This window comes from Carcharodon carcharias, chromosome 7 (genome assembly GCF_017639515.1).
Source record: "Carcharodon carcharias isolate sCarCar2 chromosome 7, sCarCar2.pri, whole genome shotgun sequence".
Taxonomy (NCBI): Eukaryota; Metazoa; Chordata; class Chondrichthyes; order Lamniformes; family Lamnidae; genus Carcharodon; species Carcharodon carcharias.
In genome coordinates, this window is record NC_054473.1 from 5429046 (window position 1) to 5452370 (window position 23325).

The 23325-nt window shown below is 56.6% G+C and overlaps 1 protein-coding gene across 2 annotated transcripts in view; it reads left to right on the forward strand.

Moving 5' to 3' along the window:
* The first annotated feature begins 652 nt into the window (after positions 1-652).
* aldh1l1 (aldehyde dehydrogenase 1 family, member L1) overlaps positions 653-23325 on the forward strand; it is a 79962-nt gene continuing 57289 nt past the window's right edge. The window contains exons 1-2 of one of the 2 annotated variants that reach the window (XM_041191582.1): positions 653-779; positions 15785-16019. In XM_041191582.1, coding sequence (XP_041047516.1) covers positions 653-779; positions 15785-16019 — 362 coding nt within the window. The remainder of the gene's footprint in view (positions 780-15784; positions 16020-23325) is intronic. The other variant, XM_041191584.1, reaches the window with a different exon arrangement.

Genomic DNA, 23325 nt, shown 5'->3' on the forward strand with positions numbered 1-23325 from the left:
TATTCAGAGCTAAAGAGAAGTAGAAATGCGATGAAATTTTTACAGTTTAAGATGGGGTGGAGCAGGTGGAGCAAGATAGAAGGTCAGGGATAGATGACAGCTAAGGAGAGATTGACAAAAATGTCATGGACACTAGTCACAAGGCATCCGCAGTATTTTGCTCTTATACTAGGTATAACTCCCCTGTTCTCCTTTGAAATTGTGCCATGGAATGGCAATGGAATGACATCTACCTGAGCGGGCAAATGGGGCTTCAGTTTAACATCTCATTGGAAAGACTCTGACAGTGCAGCACTCGCTCAGTAGAGCACCGGAGTGTTAGCCTTGATTTTGTGCTCAAGCCCTGGAGTGGACCTTTAACCCAGAACCTTGTGACTCGGAGGAGATGGAGCAAACAAGGAAACTGGAGCCCAGAGAGTGGAGGCTCTGAAAGGCAATGGTTACCCATCATGTGAACAGGCTTCGTGTATCCTGTTCTATCTAGGAGGAGCTCTGGAAGGTTCCCACAACATTCAAATCTGGATGGGCTTGGTCTTTGTACCATTAGTGATATTGAGGGAGAATGAAGCACTGTCTTGTTGTCCTGCTGTTGGAATTTCAGCTGTTTGGTTGATTTCGGTCCCAGTAGGTCTGTACTCACTGCTGAAGGAGGATGAAGATTGCTGTGATTGGACAGAGCCTGTTCGGCCAGGAGGTGTACAAGGAACTCAAAAAGGCAGGACACGAGATTGTCGGAATATTCACAATCCCAGATAAAGATGGCAAAGAGGATCCTCTTGGTGGGTATGGTCTCCTGGTGTGCGCAACCTCTTGGTGGGGATGGTCCCTCTGTGGGTATTACCTCTCGGTGTGTACAGTCCCTCTGGGGTATGGTCTCTCTGGGTGCATACAGTCTCTCGGGACTCTCGATTGGTACAATGGACATTAAAATTGAAGAAGTAAATTACCCAGCCATTAAATCTGTAATAAGATGGTGTGATGGCCTCAAGGTGCAGGGCACCAGGACCATGGGTGCTATGGGATGTTGACACCTTGTCCTGCATATCTGGACCTTAGGTGAAGTCCAGTCAGACATGGGATGGTGACTTTAAGGGTTTTGTATGAAATGGAGCAGAGGAATTCTCCACCTTGTTCTGATGTTAGCTGGGGGCAAGAGAGTCACTGATGCACCTGCATCCCATCACAATGAAAGGAGGAACTTGCATTTATACAGCAATGTCCACAATCGCAGGACATTCCAAAATTCATCACAGCCAATTACTTTTTAAAGCACGGTCATTGTTGTATTAATGGAAACATGGCACTAGTTAACAGAAACTAGTTAATGGAAACTGGTTAACAGAAATTAGTTAAGGGAAACAGGTTGATGCTGAAGGCCTGAAATGCTAGAGGTGGATGGGGTTGAGAGTGTGGTGGATGGGGTTGGGAGTGTGGTGGATGGGGTTGGGGGTGGTGGATGGGGGTGGGGGTGGTGGATGGGGTGGGGGTGGTGGATGGGGTTGGGAGTGTGGTGGATGGGGTTGGGGGTGTGGTGGATAGGGTTGGGGGTGGTGGATGGGGTTGGGAGTGTGGTGGATGGGGTTGGGAGTGTGGTGGATGGGGTTGGGGGTGGTGGATGGGGGTGGGGGTGGTGGATGGGGTGGGGGTGGTGGAAAGGGGTTGGGAGGGTGGTGGATGGGGTTGGGGGTGGTGGATGGGGTTGGGGGTGGTGGATGGGGTTGGGGGTGGTGGATGGGGTTGGGAGTGTAGTGGATGGAGTTGGGGGTGGTGGATGGGGTTGGGGGTGGTGGATGGGGTTCGGAGTGTGGTGGATGGGATTGGGGGTGGTGGATGGGGTTGGGGGTGGTGGATGGGGTTGGGGGTGTGGTGGATGGGGTTGGGGGTGGTGGATGTGGGTGGGGGTGGTGGTGGGGTTGGGGGTGTGGTGGATGGGGTTGGGGGTGTGGTGGATGGGGGTGGGGGTGGTGGATGGGGTTGGGAGTGTGGTGGATAGGGTTGGGGGTGGTGGATGGGGTTGGGGTGGTGGATGGGGTTGGGGGTGGTGGATGGGGTTGGGGGTGGTGGATGGGGTGGGGGTGGTGGATGGGGTTAGGGGTGTGGCGGATGGGGTGGGGTGGTGGATGGGGTTGGGGTGGTGGATGGGGTTGGGAGTGTGGTGGATGGGAGTGGGGGTGGTGGATGGGGTTGGGAGTGTGGTGGATGGGAGTGGGGGTGGTGGATGGGGTTGGGAGTGTGGTGGATGGGGTTGGGGGTGTGGTGGATGGGGTTGGGAGTGTGGTGGATGGGGTTGGGGCTGGTGGATGGGGTTGGGAGTGTGGTGGATGGGGTTGGGGGTGGTGGATGGGGTTGGGGGTGGTGGATGGGGGTGGTGGCAGTGGATGGGGTTGGGGTGGTGGATGGGGTTGGGTGTGCGTTGGATGGGGGTGGGGGGGTGGATGGGTTGGGGGTGTGGTGGATGGGGGTGGGGGTGGTGGATGGGGTTGGGGGTGGTGGATGGGGTGGGGGTGGTGGATGGGGTTGGGGTTGGTGGATGGGGTTGGGGGTGTGGTGGATGGGGTTGGGGGTGGTGGATGGGGTGGGGGTGGTGGATGGGGTTGGGTGTGTGGTGGATGGGGTGGGGGTGGTGGATGGGGTTGGGGTGGTGGATGGGGTTGGGAGTGTGGTGGATGGGAGTGGGGGTGGTGGATGGGGTTGGGAGTGTGGTGGATGGGAGTGGGGGTGGTGGATGGGGTTGGGAGTGTGGTGGATGGGAGTGGGTTTGGTGGATGGGGTTGGGAGTGTGGTCGATGGGGTTGGGGGTGTGGTGGATGGGGTTGGGAGTGTGGTGGATGGGGTTGGGGTGGTGAATGGGGTTGGGTGTGGTGGATGGGGGTGGGGGTGGTGGATGGGGTTGGGGTGGTGGATGGGGTAGGGCTGGTGGATGGGGTTGGGAGTGCGTTGGATGGGGGTGGGGTGGGTGGATGGGTTGGGGGTGTGGTGGATGCGGTTGGGGGTGTGGTGGATGGGGGTGGGGGTGGTGGATGTGGTTGGGAGGTGGTGGATGGGGTTGGGGGGGTGGTGGATGGGGTTGGGGGTGGTGAATGGGGTTGGTGGTGGTGGATGGGGTTGGGAGTGTGGTGGATGGGGTTGGGGGTGGTGGATGGGGTTGGGGTGGTGGATGGGGTTGGGAGTTCGTTGGATGGGGGTGGGGGGGGTGGATCAGTTGGGGGTGTGGTGGATGGGGGTGGGGGTGGTGGATGTGGTTGGGAGGTGGTGGATGGGGTAGGGGCGGTGGATGGGGTTGGGAGTGCGTTGGATGGGGGTGGGGTGGGTGGATGGGTTGGGGGTGTGGTGGATGCGGTTGGGGGTGTGGTGGATGGGGGTGGGGGTGGTGGATGTGGTTGGGAGGTGGTGGATGGGGTTGGGGGGGTGGTGGATGGTGTTGGGGGTGGTGGATGGGGTTGGCGGTGATGGATGGCGTTGGGAGTGTGGTGGATGGGGTTGGGGGTGGTGGATGGGGTTGGGGTGGTGGATGGGGTTGGGAGTGCGTTGGATGGGGGTGGGGGGGACGGGGGGTGGATGGGTTGGGGGTGTGGTGGATGGGGGTGGGAATGGTGGATGGGGTTGGGGTTGGTGGATGGGGTGGGGGTGGTGGATGGGGTTGGGGATGATGGATGGGGTTGGGGGTGTGTTGGATGGGGGTGGGGGGGTTGATGGGATTGGGGTGGTGGATGGGGGTGGGGGTGGTGGATGGGGGTGGGGGTGTGGTGGATGGTGTTGGGAGTGCGTTGGATGGGGTTGGGGGTGTGGTGGATGGGGTGGGGGTGGTGGATGGGGTTGGGGGTGGTGGATGGGGTTGGGAGTGTGGTGGATGGGGTTGGGGGCGGTGTGGATGGAGGTGGGGGTGGTGGATGGAGTTGGGGGTGTGGTGGATGGGGCTGGGGGTGGTTGATGGGGTTGGGGGTGGTGGATGGGGTTGGGAGTGTGGTGGATGGGGTTGGGAGTGTGGTGGTTGGGGTTGGGAGTGTGGTGGATGGGAGTGGGGGTGGTGGATGGGGTTAGGGTGGTGGATGGGAGTGGGGGTGGTGGATGGGGTTGGGGTGGTGGATGGGGTTGGGCGTATGGTTGATGTTAGTGGGGGTGGTGGATGGGGTTGGGGGTGTGGTGGATGGGGTTGGGGGTGGTGGATGGGGATGGGGTTTGGTGGATGGAGTTGGGGGTGGTGGATGGGGTTGGGTGTGGTGGATGGGGTTGGGGGTGGTGGATGGGTTTGGGGGTGTGGTGGATGGGGTTGGGTGTGGTGGATGGGGTTGGGGGTGTGGTGGATGGAGTTGGGGTGCGGTGGATGGGGTTGGGGGTGTGGTGGATGGGGTTGGGGGTGGTGGATGGGGTTGGGGTGGTGGATGGGGTTGGGAGTGCGTTGGATGGGGGTGGGGGGGACGGGGGGGTGGATGGGTTGGGGGTGTGGTGGATGGGGGTGGGAATGGTGGATGGGGTTGGGGTTGGTGGATGAGGTGGGGGTGGTGGATGGGGTTGGGGATGATGGATGGGGTTGGGGGTGTGTTGGATGGGGGTGGGGGGGTTGATGGGATTGGGGTGGTGGATGGGGGTGGGGGTGGTGGATGGGGGTGGGGGTGGTGGATGGTGTTGGGAGTGCGTTGGATGGGGTTGGGGGTGTGGTGGATGGGGTTTGGGGTGGTGGATGGGGGTGGGGGTGGTGGATGGGGTGGGGGTGGTGGATGGGGTTGGGGGTGTGGTGGATGGGGTGGGGGTGGTGGATGGTGTTGGGGGTGGTGGATGGGGTTGGGAGTGTGGTGGATGGGGTTGGGGGGGTGGTGGATGGGGTTGGGGGTGTGGTGGATTGGGTTGGGGTGGTGGATGGGGTTGGGGGTGGTGGATGGGGTTGGGGGTGTGGTGGATGGTGTTGGGGTGGTGGATGGGGTTGGGGGTGGTGGATGGGGTTGGGGGTGTGGTGGATGTGAGTGGGGGTGGTGGATGGGGTTGGGAGTGTGGTGGATGGTATTGGGGGTGTGGTGGATGGGGTTGTGGGTGGTGGATGGGGTTTGGAGTGGTGGATGGGGTTGTGGGTGGTGGATGGGGTTTGGAGTGGTGGATGGGGTTGGGGGTTTGGTGGATGGGGTTTGGGGTGGTGGATGGGGGTGGGGGTGGTGGATGGGGTGGGGGTGGTGGATGGGGTTGGGGGTGTGGTGGATGGGGTGGGGGTGGTGGATGGGGTTGGGGGTGGTGGATGGGTTTGGGAGTGTGGTGGGTGGGGTTGGGGGGGTGGTGGATGGGGGTGGGGGTGGTGGATGGGGTTGGGGGTGTGGTGGATGGGGCTGGGGGTGGTGGATGGGGTTGGGGGGGTGGTGGATGGGGTTGGGTGTGTGGTGGATGGGGTTGGGGTGGTGGATGGGGTTGGGGGTGGTGGATGGGGTTGGGGGTGTGGTGGATGGGGTTGGGGTGGTGGATGGGGTTGGGGGTGGTGGATGGGGTTGGGGGTGTGGTGGATGTGAGTGGGGGTGGTGGATGGGGTTGGGGGTGGTGGATGGGGCTGGGGGTGGTGGATGGGGTTGGGGGTGTGGTGGATGGGGTTGGGTGTGGTGGATGGGGTTGTGGGTGGTGGATGGGTGTGGGGGTGGTGGATGTGGCTGGGGGTGGTGGATGGGGTTGGGAGTGTGGTGGATAGGGGTGGGGGTGGTGGATGGGGTTGGGAGTGTGTTGGATGTGTTTGGGGGTGGTGGATGGGGTTGGGGTGGTGGATGGGGTTGGGAGTGTGGTGGATGGGTGTGGGGGTGGTGGATGGGTTTGGGGGTGGTGGATGGGGTTGGGAGTGTGGTGGATGGGGTTGGGGGTGGTGGATGGGGTTGGGAGTGTGGTGGATGGGGTTGGGAGTGTGGTGGATGGGAGTGGGGGTGGTGGATGGGGTTGGGAGTGTGGTGGATGGGAGTGGGGGTGTGGTGAATGGGGTTGGGAGTGTAGTAGATGGGGTTGGGGTGTGGATTGCGGTGGGGGTGGTGGATGAGGTTGGGAATATGGTGGATGGGGTTGGGGTTGTGGATGGGAGTGGGGGTGGTGGTTGGGGTTGGGGGTGGTGGATGTGGTTGGGGGTGGTGGATGGGGTTGGGAGTGTGGTGGATGGGGTTGGGTGTGTGGTGGATGGGGTTGGGGGGGTGGATGGGGTTGGGAGTGTTGTGGATGGGGTTGGGTGTGTGGTGGATGGGGTTGGGGGGGTGGTGGATGGGAGTGGGGGTGGTGGATGGGGTTGGGGTTGGTGGATGGGTATGGGAGTGTGGTGGATGGGGTTGGGTGTGTGGTGGATGGGGTTGGGGGGCTGGTGGATGGGAGTGGGGGTGGTGGATGGGGTTGGATGTGGTGGATGGGGTTGTGGGTGGTGGATGGGGGTGGGGGTGGTGGATGGGGCTGGGGGTGGTGGATGGGGTTGGGTGTGTGGTGGATGGGGTGGGGGTGGTGGATGGGGTTGGGGTGGTGGATGGGGTTGGGAGTGTGGTGGATGGGGTTGTGGGTGGTGGATGGGGTTTGGAGTGGTGGATGGGGTTGGGGGTTTGGTGGATGGGGTTTGGGGTGGTGGATGGGGGTGGGGGTGGTGGATGGGGTGGGGGTGGTGGATGGGGTTGGGGGTGTGGTGGATGGGGTGGGGGTGGTGGATGGGGTTGGGGGTGGTGGATGGGTTTGGGAGTGTGGTGGATGGGGTTGGGGGTGTGGTGGATGGGGGTGGGGGTGGTGGATGGGGTTGGGGGTGTGGTGGATGGGGCTGGGGGTGGTGGATGGCGTTGGGGGGGTGGTGGATGGGGTTGGGTGTGTGGTGGATGGGGTTGGGGTGGTGGATGGGGTTGGGGGTGGTGGATGGGGTTGGGGGTGTGGTGGATGGGGTTGGGGTGGTGGATGGGGTTGGGGGTGGTGGATGGGGTTGGGGGTGTGGTGGATGTGAGTGGGGGTGGTGGATGGGGTTGGGGGTGGTGGATGGGGCTGGGGGTGGTGGATGGGGTTGGGGGTGTGGTGGATGGGGTTGGGTGTGGTGGATGGGGTTGTGGGTGGTGGATGGGGGTGGGGGTGGTGGATGTGGCTGGGGGTGGTGGATGGGGTTGGGAGTGTGGTGGATGGGGGTGGGGGTGGTGGATGGGGTTGGGAGTGTGTTGGATGTGTTTGGGGGTGGTGGATGGGGTTGGGGTGGTGGATGGGGTTGGGAGTGTGGTGGATGGGTGTGGGGGTGGTGGATGGGTTTGGGGGTGGTGGATGGGGTTGGGAGTGTGGTGGATGGGGTTGGGGGTGGTGGATGGGGTTGGGAGTGTGGTGGATGGGGTTGGGAGTGTGGTGGATGGGAGTGGGGGTGGTGGATGGGGTTGGGAGTGTGGTGGATGGGAGTGGGGGTGTGGTGAATGGGGTTGGGAGTGTAGTAGATGGGGTTGGGGTGTGGATGGGGGTGGGGGTGGTGGATGGGGTTGGGAATATGGTGGATGGGGTTGGGGTTGTGGATGGGAGTGGGGGTGGTGGTTGGGGTTGGGGGTGGTGGATGTGGTTGGGGGTGGTGGATGGGGTTGGGAGTGTGGTGGATGGGGTTGGGTGTGTTGTGGATGGGGTTGGGTGTGTGGTGGATGGGGTTGGGGGGGTGGTGGATGGGAGTGGGGGTGGTGGATGGGGTTGGGGTTGGTGGATGGGGTTGGGAGTGTGGTGGATGGGGTTGGGGGGCTGGTGGATGGGAGTGGGGGTGGTGGATGGGGTTGGGTGTGGTGGATGGGGTTGTGGGTGGTGGATGGGGGTGGGGGTGGTGGATGGGGCTGGGGGTGGTGGATGGGGTTGGGTGTGTGGTGGATGGGGTGGGGGTGGTGGATGGGGTTGGGGTGGTGGATGGGGTTGGGAGTGTGGTGGATGGGAGTGGGGGTGGTGGATGGGGTTGGGAGTGTGGTGGATGGGAGTGGGGGTGGTGGATGGGGTTGGGAGTGTGGTGGATGGGAGTGGGTTTGGTGGATGGGGTTGGGAGTGTGGTGGATGGGGTTGGGGGTGTGGTGGATGGGGTTGGGGTGTGGTGGATGGGGTTGGGGTGGTGGATGGGGTTGGGTGTGGTGGATGGGGGTGGGGGTGGTGGATGGGGTTGGGGTGGTGGATGGGGTAGGGGTGGTGGATGGTGTTGGGAGTGCGTTGGATGGGGGTGGAGTGGGTGGATGGGTTGGGGGTGTGGTGGATGCGGTTGGGGGTGTGGTGGATGGGGGTGGGGGTGGTGGATGTGGTTGTGAGGTGGTGGATGGGGTTGGGGGGGTGGTGGATGGGGTTGGGGTTGGTGGATGGGGTTGGTGGTGGTGGATGGGGTTGGGAGTGTGGTGGATGGGGTTGGGGGTGGTGGATGGGGTTGGGGTGGTGGATGGGGTTGGGAGTGTGTTGGATGGGGGTGGGGGTGGTGGATGGGTTGGGGGTGTGGTGGATGGGGGTGGGAATGGTGGATGGGGTTGGGGGTGGTGGATGGGGTGGGGGTGGTGGATGGGGTTGGGGATGATGGATGGGGTTGGGGATGTGGTGGATGGGGGTGGGGGTGGTTGATGGGATTGGGGTGGTGGATGGGGTTGGGGGTGGTGGATGGGGGTGGGGGTGGTGGATGGGGTTGGGAGTGCGTTGGATGGGGGTGGGGGGGGGTGGATGGGTTGGGGGTGTGGTGGATGCGGTTGGGGGTGTGGTGGATGGGGGTGGGGGTGGTGGATGTGGTTGGGAGGTGGTGGATGGGGTTGGGGGTGTGGTGGATGGTTTTGGGTGTGGTGGATGGGGTTGGGGGTGTGGTGGATGGGGTTGGGGGTGGTGGATGGGTTTGGGGGTGTGGTGGATGGGGTTGGGTGTGGTGGATGGGGTTGGGGGTGTGGTGGATGGAGTTGGGGTGTGGTGGATGGGGTTGGGGGTGGTGGATGTGGTTGGGAGTGTGGTGGATGGGAGTGGGGGTGGTGGATGGGGTTGGGAGTGTGGTCGATGGGGGTGGGGGTGGTGGATGGGGTTGGGGGTGGTGGATGGGGTTGAGGGTGGTGGATGGGGGTGGGGGTGGTGGATGGGGTTGGGGGTGTGGTGGATGGAGGTGAGGGTGGTGGATGGGGTTGGGGGTGTGGTGGATGGGGGTGGGGGTGGTGGATGGGGTTGGGAGTGTGGTGGATGGTATTGGGGGTGTGGTGGATGGGGTTGGGAGTGTGGTGGATGGGGTTTGGAGTGGTGGATGGGGTTGGGGGTGTGGTGGATGGGGTTTGGGGTTGTGGATGGGGGTGGGGGTGGTGGATGGGGGTGGGGGTGGTGGATGGGGTTGGGGGTGGTGGATGGGGTTGGGAGTGTGGTGGATGGGGTTGGGGGGTGGTGGATGGGGGTGGGTGTGGTGGAAGGGGTTGGGGGTGTGGTGGATGGGGCTGGGGGTGGTGGATGGGGTTGGGGGGGTGGTGGATGGGGTTGGGGGTGTGGTGGATGGGGTTGGGGTGGTGGATGGGGTTGGGGGTGGTGGATGGGGTTGGGGGTGTGGTGGATGTGAGTGGGGGTGGTGGATGGGGTTGGGGGTGGTGGATGGGGCTGGGGGTGGTGGATGGGGTTGGGGGTGTGGTGGATGGGGTTGGGTGTGGTGGATGGGGTTGTGGGTGGTGGATGGGGGTGGGGGTGGTGGATGTGGCTGGGGGTGATGGATGGGGTTGGGAGTGTGGTGGATGGGGGTGGGGGTGGTGGATGGGGTTGGGAGTGTGTGGATGTGTTTGGGGGTGGTGGATGGGGTTGGGGTGGTGGATGGGGTTGGGAGTGTGGTGGATGGGTGTGGGGGTGGTGGATGGGTTTGGGGGTGGTGGATGGGGTTGGGAGTGTGGTGGATGGGGTTGGGGGTGGTGGATGGGGTTGGGGGTGTGGTGGATGGGGTTGGGAGTGTGGTGGATGGGGTTGGGGTGGTGGATGGGGTTGGGTGTAGTGGATGGGGGTGGGGGTGGTGAATGGGGTTGGGGTGGTGGATGGGGTAGGGGTGGTGGATGGGGTTGGGAGTGCGTTGGATGGGGGTGGGGTGGGTGGATGGGTTGGGGGTGTGGTGGATGCTGTTGGGGGTGTGGTGGATGGGGGTGGGGGTGGTGGATGTGGTTGGGAGGTGGTGGATGGGGTTGGGGGGGTGGTGGATGGTGTTGGGGGTGGTGGATGGGGTTGGCGGTGGTGGATGGCGTTGGGAGTGTGGTGGATGGGGTTGGGGGTGGTGGATGGGGTTGGGGTGGTGGATGGGGTTGGGAGTGCGTTGGATGGGGGTGGGTGGGGTGGGGGGGGTGGATGGGTTGGGGGTGTGGTGGATGGGGGTGGGAATGGTGGATGGGGTTGGGGTTGGTGGATGGGGTTTGGGGTGGTGGATGGGGGTGGGGGTGGTGGATGGGGTGGGGGTGGTGGATGGGGTTGGGGGTGTGGTGGATGGGGTGGGGGTGGTGGATGGGGTTGGGGGTGGTGGATGGGGTTGGGAGTGTGGTGGATGGGGTTGGGGGCGGTGTGGATGGAGGTGGGGGTGGTGGATGGAGTTGGGGGTGTGGTGGATGGGGCTGGGGGTGGTGGATGATGTTGGGGGGGTGGTGGATGGGGTTGGGGGTGGTGGATGGGGCTGGGGTGGTGGATGGGGTTGGGAGTGTGGTGGATGGGGTTGGGAGTGTGGTGGTTGGGGTTGGGAGTGTGGTGGAGGGGAGTGGGGGTGGTGGATGGGGTTAGGGTGGTGGATGGGAGTGGGGGTGGTGGATGGGGTTGGGGTGGTGGATGGGGTTGGGCGTATGGTTGATGTTATTGGGGGTGGTGGATGGGGTTGGGGGTGTGGTGGATGGGGTTGGGGGTGGTGGATGGGGTTGGGGTTTGGTGGATGGAGTTGGGGGTGGTGGATGGGGTTGGGTGTGGTGGATGGGGTTGGGGGTGTGGTGGATGGGGTTGGGGGTGGTGGATGGGTTTGGGGGTGTGGTGGATGGGGTTGGGTGTGGTGGATGGGGTTGGGGCTGTGGTGGGTGGAGTTGGGGTGTGGTGGATGGGGTTGGGGGTGGTGGATGGGGTTGGGAGTGTGGTGGATGGGGGTGGGGGTGTTGGATGGGGTTGGGAGTGTGGTCGATGGGGGTGGGGGTGGTGGATGGGGTTGGGGGTGGTGGATGGGGTTGAGGGTGGTGGATGGGGGTGGGGGTGGTGGATGGGGTGGGGGTGGTGGATGGGGTTGGGGGTGTGGTGGATGGGGTGGGGGTGGTGGATGGGGTTGGGGGTGGTGGATGGGTTTGGGAGTGTGGTGGATGGGGTTGGTGGGGTGGTCGATGGGGGTGGGGGTGGTGGATGGGGTTGGGGGGGTGGTGGATGGGGTTGGGGGTGTGGTGGATGGGGTTGGGGTGGTGGATGGGGTTTGGAGTGGTGGATGGGGTTGGGGTGGTGGATGGGGTTGGGGGTGGTGGATGGGGTTGGGGGTGTGGTGGATGTGAGTGGGGGTGGTGGATGGGGTTGGGAGTGTGGTGGATGGTATTGGGGGTGTGGTGGATGGGGTTGTGGGTGGTGGATGGGGTTTGGAGTGGTGGATGGGGTTGTGGGTGGTGGATGGGGTTTGGAGTGGTGGATGGGGTTGGGGGTTTGGTGGATGGGGTTTGGGGTGGTGGATGGGGTGGGGGTGGTGGATGGGGTGGGGGTGGTGGATGGGGTTGGGGGTGTGGTGGATGGGGTTGGGGGTGGTGGATGGGTTTGGGAGTGTGGTGGATGGGGTTGGGGGGGTGGTGGATGGGGGTGGGGGTGGTGGATGGGGTTGGGGGTGTGGTGGATGGGGCTGGGGGTGGTGGATGGGGTTGGGGGGGTGGTGGATGGGGTTGGGTGTGTGGTGGATGGGGTTGGGTGGTGGATGGGGTTGGGGGTGGTGGATGGGGTTGGGGGTGTGGTGGATGGGGTTGGGGTGGTGGATGGGGTTGGGGGTGGTGGATGGGGTTGGGGGTGTGGTGGATGTGAGTGGGGGTGGTGGATGGGGTTGGGGGTGGTGGATGGGGCTGGGGGTGGTGGATGGGGTTGGGGGTGTGGTGGATGGGGTTGGGTGTGGTGGATGGGGTTGTGGGTGGTGGATGGGGGTGTGGGTGGTGGATGTGGCTGGGGGTGGTGGATGGGGTTGGGAGTGTGGTGGATGGGGTGGGGGTGGTGGATGGGGTTGGGAGTGTGCTGGATGGGGTTGGGAGTGTGGTGGATGGGAGTGGGGGTGGTGGATGGGGTTGGGAGTGTGGTGGATGGGAGTGGGGGTGTGGTGAATGGGGTTGGGAGTGTAGTAGATGGGTTTGGGGTGTGTGGGGGTGGGGGTGGTGGATGGGGTTGGGAATATGGTGGATGGGGTTGGGGTTGTGGATGGGAGTGGGGTGGTGGTTGGGTTGGGGGTGGTGGATGTGGTTGGGGGTGGTGGATGGGGTTGGGAGTGTGGTGGATGGGGTTGGGTGTGTGGTGGATGGGGTTGGGGGGGTGGTGGATGGTGTTGGGGGTGGTGGATGGGGTTGGGTGTGGTGGATGGGGTTGTGGGTGGTGGATGGGGGTGGGGGTGGTGGATGGGGCTGGGGGTGGTGGATGGGGTTGGGAGTGTGGTGATGGGGGTGGGGGTGGTGGATGGGGTTGGGGTGTGGTGGATGGGGTTGGGGTGGTGGATGGGGTTGGGGTGGTGGATGGGGTTGGGGTGTGGTGGATGTGAGGGGGGTGGTGGATGGGGTTGGGGGTGGTGGATGGGGCTGGGGGTGGTGGATGGGGTTGGGGGTGTGGTGGATGGGGTTGGGTGTGGTGGATGGGGTTGTGGGTGGTGGATGGGGGTGGGGGTGGTGGATGTGGCTGGGGGTGGTGGATGGGGTTGGGAGTGTGGTGGATGGGGGTGGGGGTGGTGGATGGGGTTGGGAGTGTGTAGGATGGGTTTGGGGGTGGTGGATGGGGTTGGGGTGGTGGATGGGGTTGGGAGTGTTGTGGATGGGGTGGTGGGTGTGGTGGATGGTGATGGGGTGGGGATGGGGATGGAGTGGGGTGGTGGATGGGGTTGGGGGTGGTGGATGGGGTTGGGGAATGTGGTGGATGGGGTTGGGGGTGGTGGATGGAGTTGGGGGTGGTGGATGGGGTTGGGGAGTGTGGTGGATGGGGTTTGGGTGCTGGATGGGGGTGGGGTGTGGTGGATGGGGTTGGGGGTGGTGGATGTGGTTCGGGGTGGTGGATGGGGTTGGGAATATGGTGGATGGGGTTGGGGTTGTGGATGGGAGTGGGGGTGGTGGATGGGGTTGGGGGTGGTGGATGTGGTTCGGGGTGGTGGATGGGGTTGGGAGTGTGGTGGATGGGGTTGGGTGTGTGGTGGATGGGGTTGGGGGGGTGGTGGATGGGAGTGGGGGTGGTGGATGGGGTTGGGGGTGGTGGATGAGGGTGGGGGTGGTGGATTGGGTTGGGGTGGTGGATGGGGTTGGGAGTGTGGTGGATGGGGTTGGGGGTGCGGTGGATGGGGGTGGGGGTGGTGGATGGTGTTGGGGTTGTGGTGGATGGGGGTGGGGGTGGGGGTGGTGGATGGGGTTGGGGATGTGGTGGATAGGGTTGGGGTGGTGGATGGTGTTGGGGGTGGTGGATGCGGTTGGGGATGTGGTGGATGGCGTTGGGCGTGCTGGATGGGGGTGGGGTGTGGTGGATGGGGTTGGGGGGGTGGTGGATGGGGGTGGGGGTGGTGGATGGGGTTGGGGGTGTGGTGGATGGGGCTGGGGGTGGTGGATGGGGTTGGGGGGGTGGTGGATGGGGTTGGGTGTGTGGTGGATGGGGTTGGGGTGGTGGATGGGGTTGGGGGTGGTGGATGGGGTTGGGGGTGTGGTGGATGGGGTTGGGGTGGTGGATGGGGTTGGGGGTGGTGGATGGGGTTGGGGGTGTGGTGGATGTGAGTGGGGGTGGTGGATGGGGTTGGGGGTGGTGGATGGGGCTGGGGGTGGTGGATGGGGTTGGGGGTGTGGTGGATGGGGTTGGGTGTGGTGGATGGGGTTGTGGGTGGTGGATGGGGGTGTGGGTGGTGGATGTGGCTGGGGGTGGTGGATGGGGTTGGGAGTGTGGTGGATGGGGGTGGGGGTGGTGGATGGGGTTGGGAGTGTGGTGGATGGGGTTGGGAGTGTGGTGGATGGGGTTGGGGGTGGTGGATGGGGTTGGGAGTGTGGTGGATGGGGGTGGGGGTGGTGGATGGGGTTGGGAGTGTGGTGGATGGGGTTGGGAGTGTGGTGGATGGGAGTGGGGGTGGTGGATGGGGTTGGGAGTGTGGTGGATGGGGTTGGGAGTGTGGTGGATGGGAGTGGGGGTGGTGGATGGGGTTGGGAGTGTGGTGGATGGGAGTGGGGGTGTGGTGAATGGGGTTGGGAGTGTAGTAGATGGGGTTGGGGTGTGGATGGGGGTGGGGGTGGTGGATGGGGTTGGGGGTGCGGTGGATGTGAGTGGGGGTGGTGGATGGGGTTGGGGGTGGTGGATGGGGTTGGGGGTGGTGGATGGGGTTGGGGGTGTGGTGGATAGGGTTGGGGTGGTGGATGGTGTTGGGGGTGGTGGATGCGGTTGGGGATGTGGTGGATGGGGTTGGGCGTGCTGGATGGGGGTGGGTGTGGTGGATGGGGTTGGGGTGTGGATGGGGGTGGGGGTGGTGGATGGGGTTGGGAATATGGTGGATGGGGTTGGGGTTGTGGATGGGAGTGGGGGTGGTGGTTGGGGTTGGGGGTGGTGGATGTGGTTGGGGGTGGTGGATGGGGTTGGGAGTGTGGTGGATGGGGTTGGGTGTGTGGTGGATGGGGTTGGGGGGGTGGTGGATGGTGTTGGGGGTGGTGGATGGGGTTGGGTGTGGTGGATGGGGTTGTGGGTGGTGGATGGGGGTGGGGGTGGTGGATGGGGTTGGGGATGTGGTGCATGTAGAGGTATACCGAAAATTTTCTCCACAATATTTTCATTCCATTTGAATCCAAAAGAAGCAACAGTTCCTCACCTTTAATTTCCCACCACAGTTGTTGACTGTGTGTCTGTAAAGCATAGCCTGAAACGCCTGTAAGAATGAGAATGAAGGCTGTTTATAATTAGCTCCCTTTCATCCTAGTCATTGTGGGCTTTGTCCCATAGCAACTTGGCACCCATTGGGTGAATGCTCAGGGAAATGGTCAGTAGCAACTCTTTCGAGTAAATGGTCAGTAGCACAGGGACAACAGAACACTCCAATTCCCTCACACAATAGATTAATAGACCAGATCATCTGTTTTTAATGATGTTGAGTGAGGGATAAGTATCAGCAAGGACATTGGGGAGAATGCCCCTGTTCTTTGACGTATTCTTTTATGAGAGAGCAGATGGGGCTTCCAAACACCTCAGCATTGTGTGGATTCGGAGATTCTTCTGTGTGGCCAGGAGCAGGTGTTGATGCCGGTTATCCCTCTCACACCCTATTCATCTCCTTAAACATTCACTCCCTCTACCACCAACGCACAGTAGCAGCAGTGTGTACCATCTACAAGATGTACTGTAGCAACTCACCAAGACTCCTTAGACAGAATCTTCCAAACCCACGACCACTACCACCTAGAAGGACAAGAGCAGCAGATAGATGGGAACACCACCACCTGGAAGTTCCCCTCCAAGTCACTCACCATCCTGGCTTGGAAATATATCACCGTTCCTTCACTGTCACTGGGTCAAAATCCTGGAACTCCCTCCCTAACAGCACTGTGGGTGCAGCGGTTCAAGAAGGCAGCTCACCACCACCTTCTCAAGGGCAACTAGGGATGCTAAATACTAATAAATAATAAATGCTGAGCCTTGCTTTTAATAATCTCTGCGACATTTTGTCCAACAGCTGCAGAAGCTGCAAAGGATGGCATCAGCTTGTTTAAGTATACCCGCTGGCGGGTGAAAGGGAAGGCGATTCCAGAGGTAGTGAGCGAGTACTCCAGTCTCGGACCGGAACTTAATGTGCTGCCATTCTGCTCCCAGTTCATTCCAATGGAAGTGATTGACTTTCCTAAGCATGGATCCATTATCTACCATCCCTCCCTACTGCCCAGGCACAGGGGAGCCTCTGCTATCAACTGGTAAGAAACATAGAAACATAGAAACTAGGAGCAGGAGTAGGCCATTCGGCCCTTCAAGCCTGCTCTACCATTCATTATGATCATGGCTGATCATCCAACTCAATAGCCTGCTCCCGCTTTCTCCCCATATCCTTTGATCCCTTTTGCCCCAAGAGCTATACCTAACCCCTTCTTGAAAACATACAATGTTTTGGCCACAACTACTTTCTGTGGTAGTGAATTCCACAGGCTCTCCACTCTCTGGGTGAAGAAATTTCTCCTCATCTCAGTCCTAAATGGTCTACCCCATATCCTCAGACTGTGACCCCTGGCTCTGGACTCCCCCACCATCGGGAACATCCTTCCTGCATCTATCCTGTCTAGCCCTGTTCAAATTTTATAGGTTTCTATGAGATCCCCCCTCATTCTTCTGAACTCCAACGAATATAATCCTAACCGACTCAATCTCTCCTCAAATGTCAGTCCCACCATCACAGGAATCAGTCTGGTAAACCTTCGCTGCACTCCCTCTATAGCAAGAACATCCTTCCTCAGATAAGGAGACCAAAACTGCACACAATATTCCAGGTGTGGTCTCACCAAGGCCCTGTACAATTGCAGCAAGACATCCCTGTTCCTGTACCCGAATCCTCTGGCTATGAAGGTCAACATACCATTTCTCTTCTTTACCGCCTGCTGCACCTGCATGTTTACCTTCAGCGACTGGTGTATGAAGACACCCAGGTCTCGTTGCACATTCCCCTCTCTCAATTTATAGCCATTCAGATAATAATCTGCCTTCCTGTTCTTGCTGCCAAAGTGGATAACCTCACATTTATCCACATTATACTGCATCTGCCATGCATTTGCCCACTCACTCAGCTTGTCCAAATCACACTGAAGCATCTCTGCATCCTCCTCACAGCTCACCCTCTCACTCAGCTTTGTGTCATTGCAAATTTAGAGATATTACATTTAATTCCCTCATCTAAATCATTAATATATATTGTGAATAACTGGGGTCCCAGCACCGATCCCTGCAGTACCCCAGTAGTCACTGCCTGCCATTCGGAAAAAGACCCATTTATTCCTACTCTTTGTTTCCTGTCTGCCAACCAGTTTTCTATCCATCCCAATACACTACCCCCAATCCCATGCGCTTTAATTTTACACGGTAGGAGGATGCTGACAAATTTAAAGGGTGAACCTTTATGCCAAATCTTTGTCAATCAACCCTTAGACCCTAATTTTTTTATCGAGTCGGCCGATTCCTTTAAGTGCGTTAGCCCTTTAAATATTTTGCGCGCTGCACACGTGGTCATTTAAGGAGTTGAATCATGTGCAGCCTGCATGGGGGCTTTTGGTTCTACACAATAGTGCAGCTTAGAGGGAACATTGCCTTAGATCTCAGCTGGAGTATTGTGTCCAATTCTGTGTACCATCCTCTAGGAGGAGTGTCAAGGCCTTAGAGTACAGAGGAGATTTACTGGAATGGGACTAGGGATGAGAGGTTTCAGTTATGTGAGAGACCTGGAGAAACTGGGGTTGCTGTTCTTAGAGCAGAGAAGTTAAAGCCAGAATTCAGTGTTAATATTCAAATTTATGTCATGTTTGATGGAGTAAAACCTGTTACCACCGGAAGGAGGCAAACATTGTAAACCACCAATAACCAGAGAGCACAGGCTTAAGGTGATTGGGAAAAGAACCAGAGGGATGGATGAAGAGACATTTTTCTCACAGTGAGTTTTTGGGATCGGGAACGTGCTCAGGGAGGGAACGCTGATTCAATAATAACTTTCAAAAGATAGTTGAATATATATAAAAAAAAACATAACACTGGAACAGACCATTCATCCTGACTTGGAAATATATCGGCCGTTCCTTCACTGTCGCTGGGTCAAATTCCTGAACTCCCTCCCTAACAGCACTGTGGGTGTACCTACACCACATGGACTGCAGCGGCTCAAGAAGGCAGCTCACCACCACCTTCTCAAGGGGCAACTAGGGATGGGCAACAAATGCTGGGCCCAGCCAGCGAAGTCCACACCCCATGAATGAATTAAAAAAAAATCTGTGTCCTCTGATTACCAATCCTTCTGGAAATGGAAACAATTTCATCCTATCCCAAAACCTCTCATTGAATCATAGAATGGTTACAGCATATAAGAAGGCCATTCCCCCCATTGTGTTTGTGTTGACCCTCTAAAGGAGCAATTTACCTGGAGCCACTCCCTCGCTTCTTTCCGGAACCCTGCACATTCCTCCCTTTCAGATAATAATCCAATTTTCCCTGGAAAGCCGTGATTGAATCTGCCTCCACCACACTTTCAGGCAGCACATTCCAGATCCTAACCGCTCACCTTCTCCTGCCACCACTGCTGTTTTCGCCAATTACCGTAAATCTCACATTCTCAATCCTCTACTAATGGGAATAATTTTGCCCTTTCTACACCCTCCAGACCCCTCGTGATTTTGAATACCTCTATCAACTTTCTCTTCTCAAGGAAAACAGTCCCACCTTCTCCAATCTATCTTCATAAATGAACTTCCTCCTCTCTGGAGCCATTCTCGTGAATGTTTTCCGCACTGTCTCCAATGCCTTCACATCCTTCCTGAAGTGCGGTGCTCAGAACTGGACACAATACTCCAGCTGAGGCCAAATCAGTGTCTTACACAAGCTTAACATAACCTCCTTGCTCTTGTACTCCATGCCCCTATTAATAAAGCCCAGGATACTGTATGCTTTATTAATCTGTCCTGCCACCTACAATGATTTATGCACATTAACCCCAGGTCCCTCTGTTCCTGCAATCCCTTTAGAATTGTATCCCTATTTTATATTGTCTCTCCATGTTCTTCCTACCAAAATACATCACTTCACACTTCTCTGCATTAAAGTTCATCTGGCACATGTCTGCCCATAACACCAACTTGTTTATGTCCTTTTGAGAAGTTCTACACTATCCTCCTCACAGTTCACAATACTTCCAAGTATTGTATCATCTGCAAACTTTGAAATTGTGCCCTATACACCGATCTCTATAGGCGGGGTCCCAACACTCACCCCTGGGGACCTCCACTACAAAACTTCCTCCAGCCTGAAAAGCAACTGTTAACATTCAATCTCTGTTTCCTGTCACTCAGCCAATTTTGTATCCATGGTCTGACTGTCCCTTTTATTCCATGAGCCATAACTTTGCTCACATGTCCGCTAAATGGCACTTTATCAAATGCTTTTTGGAAGTCCGTGTATACCACATCATCATTGTTGCCCTCATCAACCCTCTCTGTTATCTCTTCAAAGAACTCCAGAAAGTTAGTTAACCATGATTTCCCCTTAAGAAATCCACACTGGCTTTACTTAATTAATCTGCAATTGTCCAAGTGCCTGTTAATTTTTCTCAAAGTATCATTCCTGGAAACTGAGATTAACAGACTGGTCTGTGGTTGCTGGATTTATCTTTACACCGTTTTTTTGAACAAGGGTGTAAAGTTTACAATTCTCCAGTCCTCTGGCACCACATCTAGGTCCAAGAAAGACTGAAAAATTATGGCCAGTGCCTCTGCAATCTTCACTCTTGCTTTCCTCAGTGTCCTTGGAAGCATCTCATCCAGTCCTGGTGCCTTACCAACTTTAAGCACTGCTAACCTATCCAATAATGCTATCAATTTTAAACCCTTTAAGTGTCTGAACTACCTCCTTTTTCACCATTGCCTGGGCAGCATCTTCTTCCTTGGTAGACAGGTGTGAAGTATTCACTTAATACCTCAGACTCCATGCTTAAATCCCTTTTTTGGACCCTAATCGGCACCACTCCTCCTTTTACCACCCTTTAATTAGTTTTGTGCCTATAGAAGTCTAGGGATTCCTTTTTATGCTAGCTGTCAGTCTCTTCTATATTTAGCCTGGTTCTCTATTGCATTATCCACCTGATGTCTACCATAAGCACACTTTTTCTTCATCATCTTAACCTCCATTTCTCTAGTCATCCAGGGAGCTCTGGATTTCTTTGCCCTACATTTCTCCTTCATGGGAGTATACATTGACTCTGCCTGATCTATCTCCTCTTTAAAAGCAACCCATTGTTCACTTACAGTTTTTTCTGCCAACCTTTGACTCCAATTTATCTGGTTCAGATCCATTCTTACCCATTGAAGTTGGCTTTTACCCAGTTAATTCATCTTACTCCAGATTCCTCCTTTTCCTTTTCCATAGCCGACCTAAACCTTATGATGCAATGATCACTGTCTCCGAAATGTTCCCCCACTTGGTCCACCTCATTCCCAAGAACCAGGTGTGGCAGTGGCTCCTTTCTTGTTGAACTGGTTACATAACCCCCTCTGCCCTTTCCACTACCACTATTCCAGTCCATATTTGGATAATTAAAGCCCTCCATTATAACTACCCTATTATTCTTGCATCCTTCTGTAATTTCCTTGCAAATTTGTTCCTCTACATCTTTCCCATTTGTTGGTGGCCTATAGACTACACCGAGCAATCTAATTGCACCTTTTTTGTTCCTTAGCTCTAGCCAAATAGTTTCTGTCCTTGACCCCCATTGGGACAACAGGCCACGTGGTTGATAGTGAGGAGGATAGCTGTAGACTGCAGGCAAGTATCAATGGACTGGTCTGGTGGGCAAATGGAATTTAGCCCAGAGAAGTGTGAGGTGATGCATTCTAAGAGGTCAAACAAGGCAAAGAGTTATGCAGTAAATGGGAGGACACTGAGAGGTGTAGAGGAAGTTAGAGACTTTGGAGTGAACGTTCATAGATCCCTGAAGGTACCAGGGTAGGTCAATAAGGTGTGTCATGAAGCTCTTAATTTATATAATGTTATTGGAAATTATTATTTTTTAAATAGAGGTTTAGTCTGTGGGTGTGTCTTAATTGGATTAAAGCCAGCTAGTCTGGGTGCTTTGATTTATAGTAGTTTTGAGATGTGGACAGTAAGATAGAGTGCCTTTGCGTTTATTTGAATAGAGCACTCAAGAGGGGGAGTGAAATCTGGCACCTAGCTAGCAGAGACCAAGCAATATTTATATTACTAATAAAATTGGTACTACAAAAGGGGTTTTACTGTTAGAAGAGGTGGAGTTAACAGGGGCTGGTGATAAAATAAGAATTTATATTCAATGAGATGTGCTGGGTATAACCGATAGCAGTTTTGTGTGTGCAGAGCAGAGGCAATGTAACATCAAAGCCTGTAAGTCTACAACTGTCTCCACAGGAATCAAAGTGAAAAGAACCTCATTTTGAATTTGTAGGTGAAAATGCTTTGCCTGGTGTTTGGTTAACTCTATGGGTTGCTGTTGCCTTAATGGAGATTAGTTTGGGAATTTGTTAAAAGTTATGATCATAGTAATTTGTAGCCATGTGTATATAATAAACTTGTGTAGATTAAGAAATGTCTCATGTAATTTGATATAAAAATCTTTTGAGAACTGGTGATCTTATTTCTGAATTTAGAGGTGCAACTCAAAACATATCAATTGAAAATATAGGTTATGACAGTTGTTTAAAGTTTCCCTCTGGGATTTTAAATAACTCAGCCTTTACAAATTGCTGTGTCATAACAGGTGGTTAAGAAGGCTTATAGAATCCTTTCATTTATTAGTCGAAGTATAGAATGTAAGAGCAGGGAGTATATGCTGGAACTGTATAAAACATTAGTTAGGCCACAAGTTGACTGCTGTGTGCAGCCCTGGTCACCTCATTACAGAAAGGATGTAATTGCACTAGAGGGGGTGCAGAGGAGATTTACGAGGATGTTATCAGGACTGGAAAATTGCAGCTATGAGGAAAGATTGGAAAGGCTGGGGTTGTTCTCCTTGGAACAGAGGAGGCTGAGGGGAGATTAGAATGAGATGTACAAAATTGTGAGGGGCCTGATGTAAAGTGGATGGGAAGGGCCTATTTACTTTAGCAGAGAGGTCAGTGACTAGGGGGTATAGATCTGAAGTGATTGATGGAAGGTTAGACGGAAGATGAGGAAAACCTTCTTCACCCAGAGGATTGTGGGGGTCTGGAACTCACTGCCTAAAAAGGGGGAGTAGAGGCAGAATCCCTCAACTCATTTAGAAGATGTCTGGATCTGCACCTCAATCGCTGTAACCTACAGGAAAGTGGGATGAGGCTGTGTAGCTCGTTTTTCAGCCAGTGCTGACCCGATAGGCCAAGTGGCTTCTTTCTGTGTTGTAAACTTTCTATGATTCTATGGACATCCTCTCTCTCCAGCGCTGCAACATTCTCCTAAATCAATATTGCCACCTGTCCCCTTTTTCCTCCTTTCCTATCTTTTCTGAACGCTTTGTATCCAGGGATATCTAACCCAGTCTTGCCCTTCTTTGACCCAGGTCACTGTTATCGCCACAACATCATATTTCCACATGTCAATCTGCACCTGTAACTCCCCAATCTTATTTACTATACTCTGTGCATTCACATACATGCACAGTAAACCTGATTTAGACTCTATTATTTTCCTCTAATGCAGAGTCCACCTAATAGCCTACTATTTGCTACTTTGGTGCTACCTGTCTCTCCCGGTGTTTTGTGCACTTTGGTATTCCTCTCTGATATTACCTCCCAGTTCCCACATCCCTGTCAAATTAGTGTAAAACCTTCCCTGTAGCACTAGCAAATTGTCCAGCGAGGAATTCAGTCCCGGCTCTGTTTGGGTGTAACCCATCAGCCTGTACCAATCCCATCTCCCCCAGCACTGGTCCCAGTGTCCCAAGAATCTAAATCCCTTCCTCCTGCACCATCTTCCCAGCCATGCACTTATCTGTGTTATCCTCCTATTTCTATAATGACGTTCTTTACTTTCCTTTGAGTCCCACTTGCTAATTTCCTACACAGCTTCTTAAATTCAGACTGTAGGACCACATCCCTCTTTCCACCTATGTCGTTGGTACCAGCATGGACCACGGCTGTTGGCTGTTCACCCTCTCTGCTCAGGGTGCTCTGCAGCTGCTCAGTGATATCCTTGACCTGGCACCAGGAGGCAACACACCATCCTAGATTCATGTCTGTGGCCACAAAAACACTGTCTGCTCCCCCAGCTATTGAATCACCTATCGCCATTGTTCTTCCTTCGTTCCTTGTACCTCTGTGTACAGCTGAGCCGCTCGTGGTTCTGGCTGCACTCCCCAGATAAACCATCATTCTCATCAGTATTCAGAACACAGAGGCACAAACGCAATTGTAGCAACCCCACGGTCACCCTGGCTCAATCTCGGCATTGACTGGATTGGACCGCGGACTTTCCTGATTAGGAGAGCTTAGCACCACACTTGGTAAATAAACACAGTTTGGTAAAATGTCT